The following is a 19785-nucleotide window of genomic DNA, read 5'->3' as shown; positions in this document are numbered from 1 at the left end:
CTTTGCAAAAGACACAAAGAAAGTAACGGTATTATTACACACTGTACTTGCTGGACACAGTTAATGAGTCCTAGAAGGGGAAAGAAAATGGCCTGGATGTATAAAATCCTCCATATCTTTAATGTGTATGTGTAAAATCCCATTTTCTTCCCATAAAAGGCATCCTGCAAGTATCATATACAACTACACAAGCCAGCTGAGCATTGGTGTGGCCAAGGGAATAAATGAAGTTAGTTATTCTCCCATAAAAAGAAGTGTCAATACATCAGATACAGTTTTCCCTTCTCAATAATATTCCTTTGAAAGATTCCATCGATACAATAAAATAATTACAATGCTTACCAATTGATTTAGGACTAGCCATATTAAGATGCAGGTGCAAGTGCCTACCTTTAGACACAAATGTTTTGAAATTTTGGTCTTCAGTTGCAACTTAACTGTTTAAAATATGTATGGCCAGCATCGCTCACAGCCCTCTGTTAACAGTGTCTGGTTATCTTGTAAGAAGTGGAACACTTCAACATTAATCATTTAACCCATCAGACTGATTTGCAGACAGAGGGTTGAGGGCTGTTCCCTGCCTCCTGGCTGAGATGTTGTGAGACAGCAACACTGATGCTGCAGCTGAAGCTGTAGCAATGTCTGTGGCTGACACAGATGGGGCAGCTGCATTTGAGAATATTCACAGGCACTGTGGAACTACTGCAAGCACCTTAATTTCTCCTTGCCCCATCTGTAGTTGAGAAACTACTTAGGATCATAGTATATCTCACAGTTTATGCAAATGAGAAAAAAACATACGATGCTTTCTGACACTCGTATGCTTGTATTTTTGCTTTCAGCAGCTTTGCTGCTATTCATTCACTTTAATAGCACGATTCTGTGCAGACCTTGCTGCTGTTCAGGAAGAAGTGTTATATTTACCAAATATATAACCTGAGTGTTTTGCCATGGTCCTCTAGGATTTGACTGACTTAAAGAAGATTAGGAATATCATAATTAAAGTTCAGGATCTTGTGTCTTCCAACAGCACAGCTCATAATGTCATAAAAACCTGCAGGTGCTCACAAATGAACCACTCCGGGGCACTGTCTGCACTTACAGGATGTAGGTGATAATCCCCAGAGACCACATGTCCACCTCAGGGCCATAGGCACATCCCCGCAGTATCTCTGGTGCTGCAGATGATAAAACACTTGTCATTAAGATGAAAGTTGAATGTAGAAATAACAGTCACAAAGTCAATTTAAGCTCCATGCACACTCGTAGGTGTCTTTTAAAAAGTTAGGGCCTGTTCCTTTAAGCGCTTAATTAGGCAAATGATTCCCTTCACTGAGTATAAAGTAACAGAAATCATGTCCAAGCACAGCTAGAATAAAATGAAAAGTGGACTTTGGGTTCAAATTGCTTTTTAGATTTGTGAAAGGAACCACAGAAAGCTACAGCAGCACTGGGGCTGCAGTGTGACAAATGAGGTGCTACTTTTGCTTCAGTATTATTTTACTTATTTACTTGGTACTTAATTTGGGCTTTATTTTTGGTGTTCTGTTTTAATTGTAAGGAAAGACAAGACCATTTCAGGCAATTGCTTTTGCTGCAGTGCAGAGCAGGTGGAAAGGCCAGGCAGTCTTGGGGGACTCTGGCTCTGCAATGGTGAAGAGGAGTTAATCTCTGCTCAAGCAGCTTGACAGACACACCTCAAGGAAAGCTGAGCAGACTGCCACATCCCCCAGACGGTGTCTGTTGCTGCTGTGTGTAACTAAAAATGTGCATGGCTGCACACTCAAACCGTGATGTGCCTACCTCAAGTACACCTGCCCCCTTGCCCCCCAGCCCTTGTAGCTCCGCGCATCCTCAAGGTTTGCCTCCAACTGGGCAAACCTCCCTGGGCAAAGCTCCTGAGGTGGCAGGATGAAAATGCCACATCTCCAGAGAAGGAAATGGAAGTGCTTGATACTGGGGGAGGCAAGACCCTTCCTTCCCTCACCTTTTGGCCACAGAAAAAAGTACCCAAATAATTTGGAAAAAATAATTAAAAAGACACTGCTAAGCCACACGTCCACGTTATCAGTAGCCCTTCTTCTCAGCAACCATTGTATCTGTATTAATATCCATCAGATATATGGCATGGCAGCAAAGCCCCTGAGCCCACTGGTTCTAAGATGCACATGGGATGGCTGACACATTTCTAGGGCACAGTGGAATTGCTGCACCTATGCCCATCAATGCTGCAGCACGTACTTATGCATCTCTTTGCCCTCTTGAATTACACTTTCACAGTCATGAGCAGCAGGGCCAAGAAGGGCTGGGGCTTCCCAAAATGTATGATAGGTCCCTGCTGAGCCTGAAGCTTTGGTTGCTCATCCAGACTGACCCAGGCTGCTGGCACGCTCCTGCTTTGTTCCCAGCCTGTGCAAGGTCTCCATTGGGGCAGCTAGCTCTCCCAAGGAATGGGCAGCAACATGGCATGATTTTAATCAGAGTATGCACAACTCCCTAATGGCCTCCAGGCAGCTATCTCAGACTTTTTCAACTTACCTGAAGGATTTACTGTGCATGGAACACATGAAGCATTTTCACAAAGCATTAATATAGCAGGCAAAGGACATTAATCACTAAGTTTGCTCCATACCACTTGTACAGCTGGCAGCTGGGAAAAAACTTGCCAGTCTAAGTGCAGACTTTCCCTGTCTTCTTATTCTTCTGCTAAACAGATGAACAGAGAAGGGCTGGTTTTGAGAAGGGACACTAGGTCCCAACTGATTTCAACTCAGGTCAATCTGTAGCTAACAGGACAGCCTACATGCAAAGCAGCCAATGGCCTCAGAGAAAGAGATGGAGACGGACCAAGAAAAGAGATGTTAACCACCGTTCTCCCTGCCATGTTTGTTAATGCCATGTGGGGGGTTCTGAAGTAAACAGGACGGTTTTTCTGTTTAATGGCCAATATGCTTCCTCTTCTAGAGAACAGGATGCTTCTTGGGACGTCTTCTTGCTCAGGATAAGGGCAGAAGACACTTTCTGTCCTTTTGCTTTTCTCCTCCTTCCACCTCAGTATTGTAAAATGGCTACAAAGCAGACCAAAGATTTGTATGCACAGGTCTGCCTTGCTATCTGGACTGTGATTACACAGTTATACATCTTGTAAATATAATTTTTTAATATTTCCAGGAGTTTGCTTTTGGTGAATGGATTTGACTGATACATTGCTGTTAGTTTAGAAGTTGGCTGTAACAGACTGATCATGAATCACTGCTCTGCACTGGCTTATTTTTATGTGCTACTGTCAGACACCACTTATGCCCTTCTTGTTAAGTTCACTGAAAGCAGAATATATCAGCAAGTTAAGTTCTTTGTGACCATCTTCTTGCTTTCAGTCCTCTGCATCACTTTGCACATCCCAGGGACTGTAGATTGGTAGGTCTTGACGCCAAAGTATCCAGACTCCAGTATGTGTTTTTGTTGCTGTGTCCTTTCTGGAGAAGCTGCTGATCGCTGGGTGGGCAGGATGTGGGAGTCAGCAGCCTGTGACTATCAATTATTCATGGTTTAATTTGGCATTTCAACAGTATTCCTCCTGGGTTTCCTCCACTGCTGGAAAGTAATGCTTGAATATTTTCCAGGCACAAGGAATTCTGCATGGTCAGTTAACTCTGGTTGTAAAGCAAGGATTGCAGGTCCATGTCTGTAGGCACGAAGTTCCTTTCTTTTCTCAGTACAGACATTCACCCTCAACCGTCCCCACCAAGTCATCCCTACTCTGAGAGCTCTTCTGTAGGAATCAGCCTTATCCTATTTTTATGCTATACAAAGACAGGCATAAAAAGGGCTAAATACCAACTACAGTTTTATGGCATTTGTAGTATAACTGTCACAAAAGAAGACAACTAGAACGTTAATAGCCATTATGTGAAGGACAGTTTTACAAAACTAGGCAGAGTGGAATTCAGTGCTACTCTAAAGCATACTTGGCACCTGTATGTGCTTGGCAGAGAATGCCATACAAGGTGACAGACATGTCACCTGAATTGTATTATCAGCTGTGCTACAAGGTAACAGAGTAATCTTTTGGTCTTTTCCAATGTCCTCTTTCCTTTGCTTCTACAGTTACAAAAGCAAATGCCAGGTCTTTAGTTTCCACGTGGCTTGGCTCAGCTCTGTTCAAAACTACCTGAGATGCTTACCACTGAGCACACGGCTAGCAACTTGCAGTCTCTTGTAGGAGCCCATTCAGGATCTAGAGTTCAGCAAGAATGGTAGAAATAGATTCCACCACAAGATCGCATTGGTTTCTGCAGGTAAGCATCTACCACGGGAAGCCCAGCAGGCTTGCCCAGGTGTAAACAAGATCACCAGCCTCCCTGGCCATAAGCTGGTTTGCTGACATGGAAGTGCCTTGCAACGAAGGGCTGCAATCCTCTTTTGCCATAAGGGCTCCTTCTTTTCCATGTTCTGGCATGGGAGGATTCATTTCTGGGTCATTTTCTGGTTCTGGGACTCCAGGTGAGCTTCTGCATGTCTCCAGGAGCTAACTGTCCCTGCTCTGACACCGAAGCTGTGCACGAGGGTGCTCTTCTGGGAACCTGACAGCAATCACGGGATGCCCTGCTGAAAGCTGCCAGGCAGTCAGCGAGGCTCCGTCCAGCTGCTGGCTGCTCGGCCTCGCACAGCTCGGCACCGCCACGGGAAACCCAGCCAAAACCCTCGAGGGTCCTGCCCTGCTCGGCAGACCACCCACCCACAGGCAGGCCGGAGGGTCTCCACAGCGACAGAGCATCCTGCAGGCCCCTGCCGTCCCCTCCAACCTGGGGATGCGGCTGCTCAAGAAAAGTCTGCGGTGTGCAGGGGACGGCCAGGCTGAGCGCTTCCCCACCGGCAGCAGGACCAGCTCCTGCTGCAGCCCCGCAGGCAGAGCACAATGCTCTGTCCCCACGAGGGAATGGCCGCTGGGGCTCAGCAGCATCTTTTTAATTATTTTTTTCCAAGATCAGTTTTATGCTTGCTTTCTCCCTGCTGTGGCAGGTTATATGCTTGAACTCTGCTTTTAGATTTTGGATTTTGAGGGGGGGTGAGTTTTAGTTATATCCTCTTTGGATTACTGGTATCTGACATATAGCACAGCTATGGCATTGTTTGCCAGACATTATGCATATGGCAATTCTAGTGGCCACTCTCTGCCCCACTTATTTTCTCCCCAGAGCAATGGAGAAAAAACTCCACATTCCTAATTATTCACGGACTGTTACCAGTACTATGTTTTTTCACTTGCTTATCGAAACCTCACTCTCCCATATGACACTGAGTAAACATATTTTTACCTAAATGTGATCCTACAGAAATTTCTTTTAATTTGAAGTATCAGTGGTGGTTTTCTTGCATTCAAATTAGATGTCTTATATTATTAAAAGCTACAAGACTAAGAAGCATGAACTAGCTGTGATTTTGGAAAAAACAGAAACATGTAAGAACAGAGCAACTGAGACAAAACACAGTTTCTAAACGTTGTGCACATCTTCCATAGTTAAACAAGTAGAAAGTGTCCTTAAAGGTCATCAACTGAAAAATAAAACCCCAACATCATTAAGTATATAATTTCCGAAGTTGTAAATTACTAAAGGAATTAAAATTACCATCCTTGTGTAATACAGTGCTAAGCTAACAAGTTAGATGTTTGCTTTGAAGTCATCCATAAACTCATGCTTGTTGATGTATTGTGAATGCACAGGCAAATTAGTCGTTTTGGTAAGCTGCAGTTCATGCTGACTCTCACTCTCTTGGTAAAACTGAAGCAAACCTATGATTTCATTCTTATTTTGTGTAGGAGAAAAAAGAATTAGTTGAAACTGCCAAAGCCATTTTAATGCTGAAAGAGATGACTAGATCTACACCAGTCACCCCAGTTGACAAGATCTGCCACAAAGCGCTCCTTGATGTTGCACTCATAATTATGTTATTTGGGTACCATTCCAGCATGGACCAGAATGGTCTGAGTGAAGCCTGCATTTAAAACCATATATTTGCTGAAACATTTTGGGTTTAGGGGATTAATTTATGACCCTACTCTTAAGGAATAATTTTATTTCCTCTACGCTAAAAAAAATTAAGATAAATTCACTGTAAGCAATATTCAAAGATTCATAATTGTTATGACCTCCATAAATTTTTAGTGTTTTCCATTATGCCTTTTGTACTCCAAATTTCTGCTGATGCCTCTCCAGTATTATTTTAGTAATTTCAGCATTTTTATGATGGTTGAACTTATTTCCATGCAAGTAATGAACTTGCTCAATGACATATGTTTTGATTATTAAGCTTCAGTGCTAAAGAATATGAATTTAGAAAAATTTAACCCAGTGGTGGTTCTGAATTTTAGTTTTTTATTTCTGCTTTTTAGAGGTTTTCTGAATTTTTACTTCAGGGAGAATCATTTCACCTTGGAAAGAGAAAATGTAACAACCTCACATTAAGTGCAGCATACTGTAAATAAAAAAACAGCATACCACAGTATCCTGGAGTTCCACAAACTGTCTTCATGGTCACCTGATCTTCCACAATCTTGGAAAGTCCAAAGTCAGCTGTTAAGATTGTTTAGGAATATAAGTGTTCTTATTTCCTTGTAAAATCACTTTGTTTTCACATTGTATATGTAATTAAATGAACACTTATGCATTAAATGAACAGTACTGTCCTTTCCAGAGATGAGGATCAATTTAAAGAATGCAGCCAGACTGCAATCCAAACACAAAATTTGTCCATACAAATGAGTATTCCTGGCTCTTGCTTGACAGAAACGAAGCTTGTATTTTATCCTGAAGATTGCACAAAGCCAATACAATGGGATGCCTAAGGGCATACAAGCAGTGATCCAAAAATGCATTTTAGGTATATATTCAGCCTCCACTCTGTAAGTAATCCAATAAAATTAACAGAACAATTCTGGGTTAAAAAATTGTCCATCAGTGATTTCTTGGATAAGGGTCAGAGTACATAATCCCTGCAAGGAAAAATCCCAGCAGTATTTTGATAGAGGGCTTCTAGGGGCTTGGAGGTTGTGCCAGGAGAAGTACTGATCATCCTTTTTGCAGTGTTTCCACCCTGAATTACTACTCAGACAGCAAAAGCCTTCATGACGTTACACGTCGTACTTGCATGACTCATTTTTTAAAAGACATAAAACCTGAAGTCTTCACAACTATTTTAGCTTTTGCTGAGAATAAACTGAGCTTCTTCAAATTTCAGTCTAGGTGATGACAGTCTGGCCTTAAAAAATGCAAAATAGAAATATTTTTGGTTTGTTACAGTGAATATAAAAGGGAATATTTTGACTCAAGATCAGGATAAAAATAGTTCAAATATTATTCTAGAAATGCACAGTTAGGGTTCACTTGTCCTTAAATGGTTATAATTTCTGTATTATTATTTATCTAAACAGAAATATACTTTACTTTTATAAACACTGCCACTTACTGTAAATCAGATCTCAATGTAAACAAGGCAATAATCTTAACCAGAAGATGAATAATCACAGCATTTAGAAAAATGCTTCAGATGACCCTACACCACTCTGGATGTCAAACCAAGGTCACTGGGTGTTGCATTAAACTATCATGGTGCAGCTGTTTAGAGCCTTTCCAGGAAAGACAGGAACTAGGACAAAATGTAAATTAAGATACAATCATCCTGAGATGCAAGACTTCCCTAGAAATTTATATTAAATTGCTTGAGACTAGTTCATGGAAATCTGGCTCCTGGAATCCATGATGAACACTGTCCTGATGACTGTGGCAACGCTCACTCCTTACATGCTCCCACACTCCCACGCTCCCTGGTAAGGAGGCACAAGATGGTATCTCCAAACTGGTCACATACGGCTCAGGAGCATTGCACAGAGCTCCTCTTTGCTCAAGTAAAAACTGGGCATACCCAGCATTTTTGGAGGTCATGCCCTTTGCAAGCAGCTGCCATCCCCAACAGAACTGGCACAATACATCCCCGTTCAGGAAAGCCTGGTCTCCCCTTGTCCCTCCTCATCCCCCCATGGTGCTGACTGTGCTTCAGATAGCTTCCCTATGCTCTTTGAGAAGATCACTTCTTATCCCCCAAATCTGCTGTCAAAACAGAAGTCAGCTTTGCTCAGTTTGCTTTCTACCACTTATCTGCACATTTGTATTTTCATGCCAATGAATCTTTCCTCTTAAAATACTGGTTTAACAAAAAAAACCCAAATGGGCACAGGAGTGGTGCACACAACTGTATGCTGATCTCATGATCCTTCTTGTTCCTCCTGAGCACTTTATTCTCTGCCAAGTTCTGCACAATTTTGGCTATGAATTCTCTAAGCAAGCATCTACTTTTGTATTGGTTTTAAAAACACCATGCACAGCTGTGCTGCTGAAGAAGTAACATGCTGTTCATTTGAGTATAAGCATTAGCTTCAAATAAAGTGGTGGTGAGATGTATATACTGTAAACATCAGTTAGCACTTCTTACTCCTACAAAGGAATTAAGGAAGCATACATTTAATGCTGCTTACCGATTTTTAGTGGTGCATCCGGTGCTGGTGTTGCATAGAGTAGATTTTCTGGCTTCAAGTCACGATGCACAATCCCATTTGCGTGCAGGTACTAGAAAAAAGAGAAAGTCAAAACATTTAAATAAGAGTAAGATGCTACAGTCAAGCATGAGTTAACATCTTCCTAATAATCTATAGCAGCAGATTAATAATCTGCTATGTGTGTGACACAGAGCCACTTAACTAATTTTCAGCAGCTTTTTTTCTGCAAACCTGCTCAGCACAGGATCCTGGGATGCATATTGTAATCTGAAGAGGAAAATAAAATTTGAGAAGGCAAAGATAGCATCATGTCCATTTGAGAAGAAAAACATCTCAGAAAGTATTATTGGCTTTTTAAATAAAGCAGTAGTTTCTAGGAAGTAATCTGATAGATGTTGAGATACTGAAGTCTGGCTCAGAGGAAGATAGTTTCTGCACATTATAACATTCTGAGAGATAAGAAAATGGTGATACAATTATTAAACTATTAAACAGACACCTTTGTGTAGAAAGGATACAGTACGTGTCCTGGGCCAACTACAAAATCCTTGGGGTCCCTGGAGCAGACTTCTCAAGGGTTTTAAAATCACCCTGTTGCACAGTCTCAAAAATCCATCTGTCTTGCCAAAACACATGCAGTACATGTGAACTCACTCACCACTGAATTCCTTTAATGATGCTGTTCCTGCCTCGCACTAACAGAAAGAAGAATTTCTGGAATATATGGCTGCCTCTTACACTGCTATAAACAGACATAGGAAAAATATATAGTATACCGGTAGATAAAAAAAGATGAACTAGTGAAACTAGTTCTGTATTTCTTGTTGATAAAACATTCAGCAGAAACCTCTGAAGCCTTGGAAGAAAGATGCTTAAGGGTAGATTCACATTATCTTATTTAAAAGTCTCCTGGTCTACATTTTAGTAGCATCTATCGCAGCTGTGTTTTCACTATTACAAAAAACAGTGTGTGTGCACTGTTATACAGCAAATGACAAATGATTGAATATTCTTCTAGAAAGCACAGCTACAGTGTGCACTTGAGTTAGCGTCTGAGATGAATTCTTGACTGTGTATCTCATTGGAATTTTAGTTTGTATAAGTTGCCAGTGATTAAGTAACGGTAAGTAAGAATACATTACTCTTTCCTTGGGCATTGTTTTAGTGGCACTGAGTGCTTTTTAAGTGTGTGTTTCTTACAGTGCAATAAATGTTTTCTGCTGACTTTCTCTAAAACCCTAAATTTGCGGTATTTGTCATGACGTGGCTTGTGGAGATCAGCCAAAGACTTTCATCTACTTTACTTCACAGTGAAATCTAAATGCTTGTCCCAGCTGTGTTTTCTACAATGAGATAGCTAATCAGTTATCCAATGTAAAACGAGGCAACAATATAAGGAAACTGATGGACTGCACACTGCTACATCATTTAATGTGGTCACATCTGCATGGCTGCACACAATCATGTCCACCCTGGATAAAAATACATCTTTATCTGAAGACATTAACTGTAGCAAAGATGCTCCTACAGCATGGCACTGATGAGCTTGACATGCAGAGGTAATAACAGCACACAGGGACTGCACCAAAAGCAATCAAGTTGGAGTGGACAGAAAGAGATGTCTGAACTGATCTGTGTTCATGTGCTGCAAATCGGTTTAGCTGACTGTAAGAGTGAGAAAGATCAGACATTTCACAATCACTCGGTGGAAAGCAGACACTTCCGATTCATTCGTACAAAAAATCTTTGACCAGATTTGTGCAGAGAAATGTTCCAGCCAAGTCTGCAGTCTTTTAGCAGGTCCTTTTTTATACATGCCCATAATCTTAAAAATATTCTATGGTGTGAGGCTGAAAACATAGAAATTTTCTCCTCTTCCCAGAACTGCATTTTTGTGGGAGGGAATTTTGGGAATAACTTTGGGAGAAGCTGTTCAATTTTTCCTCCCTTTTAAGTTGGAAAGTGAGACTGGCTCGCAGGGCTCCTTCTCAGATATAGCTAACCAACAACATCTGCTAACCATGCTTGTGTCTCATGACTGACTGACTTTTTAACAGATTTGTATTGAACTTGCAGTGTGAACTCTTTTTTATTACAAACTCATAAGAACCCATGTAGGAAAATTTCCCTCCTTTACCCAGCCCGCTATTTGCAGAAAACTTGCAGAATGCGCGTGCCCAACAAATGTGAGTTGCCTCAGTAACCTAGCCCATGTCTTTCAAAGACCGCCACTGCAGTAGTCTGAGCTCTCTCTTGTGTCCCCTCCTCACAACACCTGCAGCTACTCCTATCCTCTCCCTTATGTCCCCAGCATCCTAGCCCAGAATTCCTGCCCACCCATAGTACCTCCTCTGACCTCTTCCTGCAGTCCACATAGAACCTGTCACAGTCACTACAATTCCTAATCTCAGTCCCTGCTGCCCTGTCCTCTCTCTCCCACTGTTTCTCTTGCTTGACTTCATATTTGTGCGCAAGATGATGCCTGTGGTGCTTGGACCAGCCATGCATGCTGCTGGGGCTGCCTCAAGCTGCCAGGTCATGGGTTTAACAGACCTACTGTTGGCGTCTCATATCTTCAAGACCTAGCCTCCTGTCAAGTTTTGTTGACGTTGGCCAAAGGGGTCAATAGTTTCCTTGTGAACTTAGAGACAAAAGAGCAAAACAGACACCCCTCTCCATCCCCTCACCCCCCACCCCCCAGTGTTTTCACTGATGCAGAAATCCCATTCTTCAGCCACACAGAAGTACCAGCTAGCCTTGTGGATCCCCAGTCCTCTGAGGGGAGAGACTGCTGGCTGGACTTCTGTAAAAGGTATTTGCTTCCAAACAGCCTTGTTACTAAAGGTCTCCAGCACACGCAGTGACCTCCTGTTATCCAACCTGAGCCACCTGTCATTCAATGACCATGTCTCCTGCTCCACAACCTGCTATGAATGGGACCTTCCAAGACTGTGTCCATTTTCAGCATTGCTCCCTTACTTGGTAAATACCCGGGGACTTGTTTGCAAATTTTCACCAGTCCCAACAGCTCTGTTCCCCATGTAGCATAATAGCTCCTGGTATTGAAGACTACCTGGTAATTACATTGTCTTGTATAAACGTGAACAGTATTCTGAGTTAAACTATCTTGATTTAGAAATGGATTTAGTTAAACTAGGATAATACACTTTGTATAACACTTATTTCAATTTACGTACACTCTATTTTGATTGTTCCTTACTTTATTTCTCACATATTGATTTTAATAAGTGTTATGTTCCTTTGCAGGCAGTGCCTCTGCAGCATAAGTTCAAAGAGTCTCCCAGTTTGGAGTACAGCTTTGGACATTGCATGCTCTCATTGTAAAGTAGCTAGCCTGTGCTGTACTATTTGTATGCTATGTCTCTTAATGACTAAATGATGTAATTAAATGAGAAGATATGGGGCCAGGTATCAAGCCAGAGCTGTGTACTGACTCACTTCACAATCTAGGCATTGCTAAATTACATTCCCCACTTAAAAGATACAGGTGAGACTTGAAAATCATTTGAATTCTCTGGATGGATGAAGAGTTTTTAGATGTACAGTGCTGTACAACAGTTTAAAATAGCATGCACATAAAATGTGATCATGAGATGATACTCTTATAGTAGCTAAAATGCCCCGGTTTCACTTTCTTCTGATTTTCAATAGACAATACCAGCCACTAAAAGAAAATAAAAGCATGGTCATTCTCTGATTGGAGCTTTGCTAATTTGTGTTAGTGAAATAAGTTGGATACAGAAAATTTATATTTACATCACAATCCTATATTTCCATGGCAACATTACATAGTTATATTTAGCTCTAGTTATGTCCTGTAACTTCTATGTACTAAACTGTAAGATTTACTTGTAGAATGACAGCACTTCATCTGGCCTGATGGGATGTAGACAGAAGAGAGGCCTCCACAGGATCTCACAGCAAGGCCCATGGAAGAAGACCTTGTGGAAAAAGTCTTCACCGTGCAGAGCAGTTTCATCCAAGAGGCTGGCCAATGGCACGAGGAAGAGAAATTATGCTTTCTCACGTACATTCTTCTCTGATTTTACTTTTTTTTTGAACAGCAAAATATGCCTATGCCATTTAGCAAAAGAGAATGAACAAGAAAAAGTAAAACGGAAACACTAGAGATCCTGAGCAGTCTGTAATAAATCAGCAAATTTAAGTCCAAATAAATTTTCAATTGCTTTGGCCAATGAGATGTAAGTAGGCCAGGCGGGTGAATTCCCTGTGCTTCAGGCACACCCTGGGGTACTGCGGTATTAGTGTAGAGCATCTCAGATAATCTGGGAGGAAGGTATTCTAGCAAAAATGAGTATGATACTCTTATTACTCTTCGATAAACATTGAGGACAGACTCAGCATGACACTAGGTCTAATAATATACAGGCCCTTTTCTGAAAGACTTACTAGTTAAAATAAAGGCAGCCTTCATCTTGGCCTTTATTCCTGTGGTACACAACAGCAACTCATGACTGAACAATTGCTGTGACTCTAATTGTGACTGCAGCAGAAGGATTTTTTTTCTCTTTCTTTTTTTTTTTTAGCTTCTTTCTAAGTCCTGTGTGAGAGTTCCTTTTGCTCTTTGTTTTATCCTTTAATAATTCAGTTTCCTATCTAACTTGAAAGATTTTATGACAAAAGGACAAATGAAGACTGCTTAAAACTCTAGGCATTTTCCTTAATTTTATTTATGGTACCTATTACACAGAACTGTAGAAAAGTAGGGCTGAAATGACCCTGAATCATCTACTCCTCTCTATGCTCCTTGGGAGCATCAATTATATCTACAACAGTTGTTTGTCCAATTTATGCTTAAAGACCTCTGATACTAGAGACTCCACAATTTCCCCAAGCAATTTATTACAGGGCTGTGCTATCTTGACCGTTAGAAAGTACTTCCCTGTGACTTACCTGGATCTTCACAGGAGCAGTTGAAGCCCATGACTTTGTTTCTTATATACTGTAATGGCAGAAAGGAGATTATTCCCTTTTTTTGGAACAGCCTTTTGAGTACTTGTTACCAGGTACACAAACATTCTTCTCTCTAAGACTAAAGGACTTCAGTTTCCTCACTCTTTCTTACAGACCATCTTTTCTAGACCTGTGATCATTCTTGTTGCTGTCCTCCAGGCTGTATCGACTTGCATCAATGTGTTGAAAATGCAAAAATGTATTCCAGTTGTGGCCTGACAAATTTTACAGGATGTATTCATAAAACTATTTGCCTTTTTTGCAACATATCACACTCCTGTTTGCCTTTTGATCCAGTGTAACCTTCAGGTCATTTCTGTTTTGTTCCCACTCCCATGTTTTTACTGTTGACTATTCATGTGCAGTTTTGTCCTTGACAGTACAGAAAGGACACTGAATTTTACCAAAGTTGTTTTATTTCTAATCCTACTCTCCAACATGCTTGCAGTTTTTCCCAATTTTATGTTGTCCAAAATTTTCATAAGTGTATCCTCTATTCCATGATCTGACGTTGTCAACAAAAACACTAAAAAGCAGACCAAAGATTTTTCCTGAACCTCCACTCCTGATATTTAGATACACTGATAGACATTCTCTCACTACAGACAACCAGTCTCCATCCAGCTAAAAATCATGTAATCGTGACCATGTTTCCCTCATTTATTATAAGACTGTCAGGTGAGACAAGTACCAAAAGCTTTACTCATGTCAAGTATGTATGATACCTTCTGTTCCTCTCCTACTAACAATGCCTCTTACCCTACTTGAGAAAAAATCAGACTGATTTGGCATGACTTGATCTTGACAAAAACTTGTCTCACTGGTGACCTCCCTGCTTTCTTATCTCCCAGGTGCCTCATATTCCTTTGCTTCATTACTTACTGCAGATTTTTTTCTGGGGAGTGGAGTTATGGCAGTTGGTCTATAATTCCTCCCTTCTCCCTCTTGAAGTGAGTACTATATACATCTGCTTCTCTGCCCAGCCTCCATCAGAAGTGAGTGTTACCTGTTAAAACTGTTTCAGACTTAAAAAGCTTGATCTTTAAAGATTGTGCTATGAAGGTCACTGGGTGCAACCAATTAAAAAATATCTAAATGATTGGAATACTTTCTTAGTCTTTTCTTACTCTAGGCTTACATTTTACTGCTCAGTCACTGCTGTTAAGTGTGCTAGGCATCTACTTATAGCTGAACTTTTACCAAAAACTAGTGGAAAAAAAAAAAAAAGGCAAACCCACTGTTGCCTTCTCCTAGACATCTTTCAATAGGTCTCCTTCACCTGGGTTTCTTCTTATAAGGATGATTGATTTTGCTACCCTTCTTATCTCATGCTAGATGAATTTCATTTTCTGCACCAGCCTTTCTGACTTTAGCCTTCGAACTCCTGCTATTCTTCCAACTCAGGCTTAAACAGCCTGACCTGTTTTCTGCTTTCTGTATACTTCGTGCCTGTGTTTAACTCCAGGGTGTGCTGTTGCTGAGCACCAACCTTCATTCAAGTGGACTGATGAGAAACTGGCTGACCCCTGACCACACTGCTATGCTCCCAGGGTCCTGCACTCTCTCTGGCAGGCACAGGGCCACTGCTGGCAGTGCTGCAAGTTCCCTTCTGTCAGCAAGTAAGGGAAAAGTCCTAAAATATCTTTGTTTCCACTTGTGAGAGTGATTGTGAGCTGCACAGTCTTTGGGTTTCATGATGTCTCCTCATTAACCAGGAGATTTTGATGTCAACTGGATCCCAACTCTGAACATGATCTCCAGTGTTGCAATGAACAGAGGCTGTACAGCAGGGACAGCTCTAGCAGCAGTGAGTGTCCTCATGATTATTACTGTTGTGCATATGCCATAACTCCTTTGTGAACCTGGCCTGTCCACTAGCCCTTGGTCTGGCTTACAGACCCTCTTGCTGTGTATGAACCCAGCTCACTTGTAAAGCTTCATTAGACAACCAAAGTGATGGTGAAGGGAGCTCCACCTGCGCCTCTTGTTCAGAGCCAGCTCACACTTGCCCCTCTGGGCAGTGCTGCTTTGTAAGGTTGAACACACTAACCTCTCAGGTTAGTGCTGAACAGCCACTGCTGTGGAATGCTCTGGATCAAGGACCTACTGCTCCTTTTTCTCCTCTTTAACATGATGGTTTCCTGTGCACATTGGTTTAGCTGTGGGCAGAAACCTGTGGTCTGATGTGGCTGGGACACTGGTTTCATTATATGAATTTCTGTCCAGGACGCCTATAATATGACTGCCACATTCATGAATACCAGATTCGCTCATGTTTTCAGAAGGAAAATTTCTACCAGTTTTATTACTCTGCAGAATATATTTAGGACTTGCATGTTGAATTTATTACAAAATCAAGCCTGTAAGGTCCTGAAGGGAGAACGAAAGCCGATTCAGTACTGGACAGCTTCAGATATAAATGCAGTCACTACATCCTTCAGAAACTGAAAAGAGCATGGTTTTTTTTCTCCCTTTTCAAGAAAGTCTAGGCTTGTAAATAAGCTCTTTTTGTAGCCGTTACAAAAGTGTGTCAATGCATAATGAAAGCTACTGCACAGTAATTTAGTTTGATTACAGCTCAATACTGTTTGATGGAGATGTAATTAATTGATAAAGTTTCTGATGCAGTTAAGAGAAAGTTTAAATAAACTTTTAATAATGTAACAGGATAAAGAAAAAATATACATTCCTATTTTCTGTTCCTAGGAAGGTGAGTGAGCTCACCTTATATATGTAGAAAGTCAAAGCCAGCCTCCATATAATTTGTGTTTAAAATAATCATTCAGCACAGATCTTACAGAGTACAGAGAGACAAATATGTATCATTCAAAATGTACACTTAGTCACTCCACATTGGTGTAGACTTCTGAAAACAAGACACGTGGCTTTCATCGTTATTGAGCACACATGCCCTGTTATAATCTTCTGCATGTATCAGCCAATTTATAGTTCACACATCCAATAATTGCACAAAAATTACAGACTGATACGAGGATATGATCTGTGACTTGGGGCTACTGTAGTCTTAGCCTAGGGCAAGTGATGCAGTTCCTCTGCACCTCAGGTTCCACATCTTTGAAACTGTTGTGACATGTAAGCTGTGTTTTAGATATCTGAGTGACAAGTGCAAAACAGGAATAGGAATACATAATAATCTGTTGTTGAGACTGTGCTGTCCCCACTGAAGTCCATGTAAAATTCCACTACTTCAGCTGATTCAGGCTTTATTTAAAAGCACAGTAATACGGCTACTATGAGCAGCCTGTTTCTGTGCTTCCATTTATCTCTCAGGCAGCGCGTAACTTGGAATGCAGAACAGGACCTGAAATCCTGTATGCTTCAGCTTTGGGAGTTGTGTAGTTTAATAACTGCTGATTATGGAAAAGTGCAAATATTTGAGTTGGTTGCTTACAGTTTAAACAATTTATTTAGGGCTATAATAATTTTTTTTTTTTTTACAAAACAGAAAACAATAATTGCAATTATTTTGGAAATGCAGAGATTGTTTTGGGAAGTGTTGCAGAAGCGTGCTGGTTTGGGCTGGGGCAGAGTTGATTTTCTTCATAGTAGCTAGTAGGGGCTATGTTTTGGATTTGTGCTGAGAACAGTGTTGATAACCCAGGGCTGTTGTCGTTACTGCTGAGCGGTGCTCACACAGAGTCCAGGCCTTTTCTGCTTCTCAGCCCACCCCACCAGCGAGCAGGCTGGGGGTGCACAAGAAGTTGGGAGGGGACACGGCTGGGACAGCTGACCCCAACTGACCACAGGGATATCCTGTACCATATGACATCATGCTCAGCAGATAAAGCTGGGGGAAGAAGAAGGAAGGGGGGGACCTTCAGAGTGATGGTGTTTGTCTTCCCAAGTAACTGTTACGCGTGATGGAGCCCTGCTTTCCTGGAGATGGCTGAACACCTGCCTGCCGGTGGGAAGTGGGGAATGAATTCCTTGTTTTGCCTTGCTTGCGTGCGCGGCTTTTGCTTTACCTATTAAACTGTCTTTATCTCAGCCCACGAGTTTTCTCACTTTTACTCTTCTGATTCTCTTCCCCATCCCACTGGAGAGGAGTGAGTAAGCAGCTGCGTGGTGCTCAGCTGCTGGCTGGGGTTAAACCACAACAATGATGACACTACACCAGGTGTGATCACAGCAAATCATGTACTGTCATTTCTGTACAATTTGACACATGTAGGAGAGGATAACGCACACACCTGCCCACACAAATCCCAAACAAGTGCGCTTTGTGCAGAGAGCTAACTGTTTGCAGTGGCATGAAATTCTCCTCTTTAACTGTAAGTAGGCCACAGCATCAGAGTAGGTAGAAGAGCTTTGCTATGGTGGCTTCTTAAATCCATCCAGAAGAGCCACCCACTTGCAGACTGTCTGAATTCAGTGAAGAATTAACATACATTAACAATGTTCCTCATACAGCCACTCTGCTTAAACTTTCATTTTCTGCATGTCTGGGGTGAGGAAGACAAAGATTTTGTTTCTCTTCCTGCAACTGCCCAGAACCCTTGTGCAGGGGAACCTTCCCATTGCAGTCTCCACACCTACCAGGCACATGCCATATGCCTGCCCCCTGTCCCACTGCATAGCGAAAAGGTGAAGGATGTATGTTCTTTTGGGAAAACTCAGTCATTTCAGATGGAATGCAAAAGAACCATGATATTAGATGCAGGGTAATGTCATAAAATTGCAGTGGGCAGAATTTACTTAACATGTGTGACTTGATCTGTCAGAGCTGCTGAGGTGCAGTACACTATTTTTTTCTCCTCCACAAGGAGGTGTTGCAAAAAAACCCCCAAGAGAGCTAAAAAAACCCCACAAGCAGCCCCCTCCCTAAAACAAAACCCAAAAACTAGCAGTCCTGCCCATGGTATTGGCACCCCTTTCCTCTGTAGTTTTGCAATACTCATAGAACCTCTCGCACATTACATCACTACTACTTTGTTCTACTCCCTGTCTTCAGGATTTTTTATTTTATTGACCATAGTTACGTTATAAACAAATAGAAGAAAAACCCATAATAACCAAGAGTTTTTAATTAACTTCAAAATATAAAAAATACTTAAAAGGTATTAGAGATGAAATTATTTCAAGACCAAGCTAAAAAAAACCCTCAAAAGCTTCATAAACCCACTATATGTGCCTTTGTAAATTAATGCCACTATAGCAAATTCAAAAGGAAGCAGGGAGGACTTTTGCAAAATCAGGCTTCTTCCTTTAAGCCAAAGGCATAAATCTGCAGCAGATATCTGCCATCCCTGTATAGAATAAAAACTTCAGCAACATCACTGTAATTCTAGCAAATCTAAAATAGAAGTAGATTCTGTATTCCAGGTGGGTTACTGAAAAGCAAGTAATGTTTTTGTAAGCCAGTAACGTCTTTGGGTTTGTCATTAGGAAATTAAAAAGATACAAATGAAAAACACAATCTAGAATAGATCTGAAGCTGCTGTCAATGATACCTGGTGCTAGCTCACGTCCCAGTAATATCCAGCATCATAGAGCTATTTAGCTGATGGAAAGCTATTCCTGGCAGTGTTAAGTTTCACTAACCACAGAGATTTGCTAACCATAGCTCTAGTATACCTGTAACAGGGCCATAATATAATGCCTTAATTAGCCAGAGGTGCACATCTGTTCATTCTACACCAACATATTTTAGGTTTCTTGCAATAATTTAGCTTTTTCTATTCTAATCAAAGCACTACATTTCATGGCTTTTGATTAATTTCTCTCCCTTTTTAAGAGGGATATTTCTTAAAATAATGTAACTCTTAGATGGGTAGGTTAGAGTCTATACTACTTGCTTTTGAAGAGTAAAGTGATTTTGTTCTGCATGTACTGTACAGTTACACTAGTAAATTAACCCATGCCAAGGAGTGCTCCTGGGTGCTGAAACTCAATTGTTTACACTGTTTACATTTTTAGAACAGTCCTGGGTAAATTAGCACTTATCGAAACAACTCCCTGTTAGTCAAGCCCAACATTATTCCCACCAGGCAATTTGAAACTGGCCCTTTTGTTTCGAAGGCTGGCACAATTTAATGGTATGGGCCATTGGCTGTTGCAAGCCAGTTGGCATTGCTGACAGAGAGTGACTTCAGCTAATTTACTAGCATCCACAGAGATCTCATAATGAAAGTAGTGGGGTGCTAGTAAGACCAGACTGCTGGAATTTTGCATCAAGGACGCACGTGACCACAGCAGGGCACAGAAAGCCTCATGTG

At 41.3% G+C, this 19785-nt stretch overlaps 1 protein-coding gene across 1 annotated transcript in view; it reads right to left on the bottom strand.

The window, feature by feature from the left end:
• Window positions 1-19785, bottom strand: part of CAMK4 (calcium/calmodulin-dependent protein kinase IV) — a 172890-nt gene that overhangs the window by 9540 nt on the left and 143565 nt on the right. The window contains exons 6-8 of the mRNA XM_010563452.1: window positions 8534-8624; window positions 6501-6575; window positions 1103-1178 (exon numbers count right to left, since the gene is read on the bottom strand). Of these exons, the coding sequence (XP_010561754.1) occupies window positions 1103-1178; window positions 6501-6575; window positions 8534-8624 (242 nt within the window). The remainder of the gene's footprint in view (window positions 1-1102; window positions 1179-6500; window positions 6576-8533; window positions 8625-19785) is intronic.

The sequence above is a fragment of the Haliaeetus leucocephalus genome, unplaced genomic scaffold (assembly GCF_000737465.1).
Source record: "Haliaeetus leucocephalus isolate CR32 unplaced genomic scaffold, Haliaeetus_leucocephalus-4.0 Scaffold167, whole genome shotgun sequence".
Classification (NCBI taxonomy): domain Eukaryota; kingdom Metazoa; phylum Chordata; class Aves; order Accipitriformes; family Accipitridae; genus Haliaeetus; species Haliaeetus leucocephalus.
The sequence above is the reverse complement of the archived record's forward strand: the minus strand, read 5'-3'. Positions and strand labels throughout refer to the sequence as shown.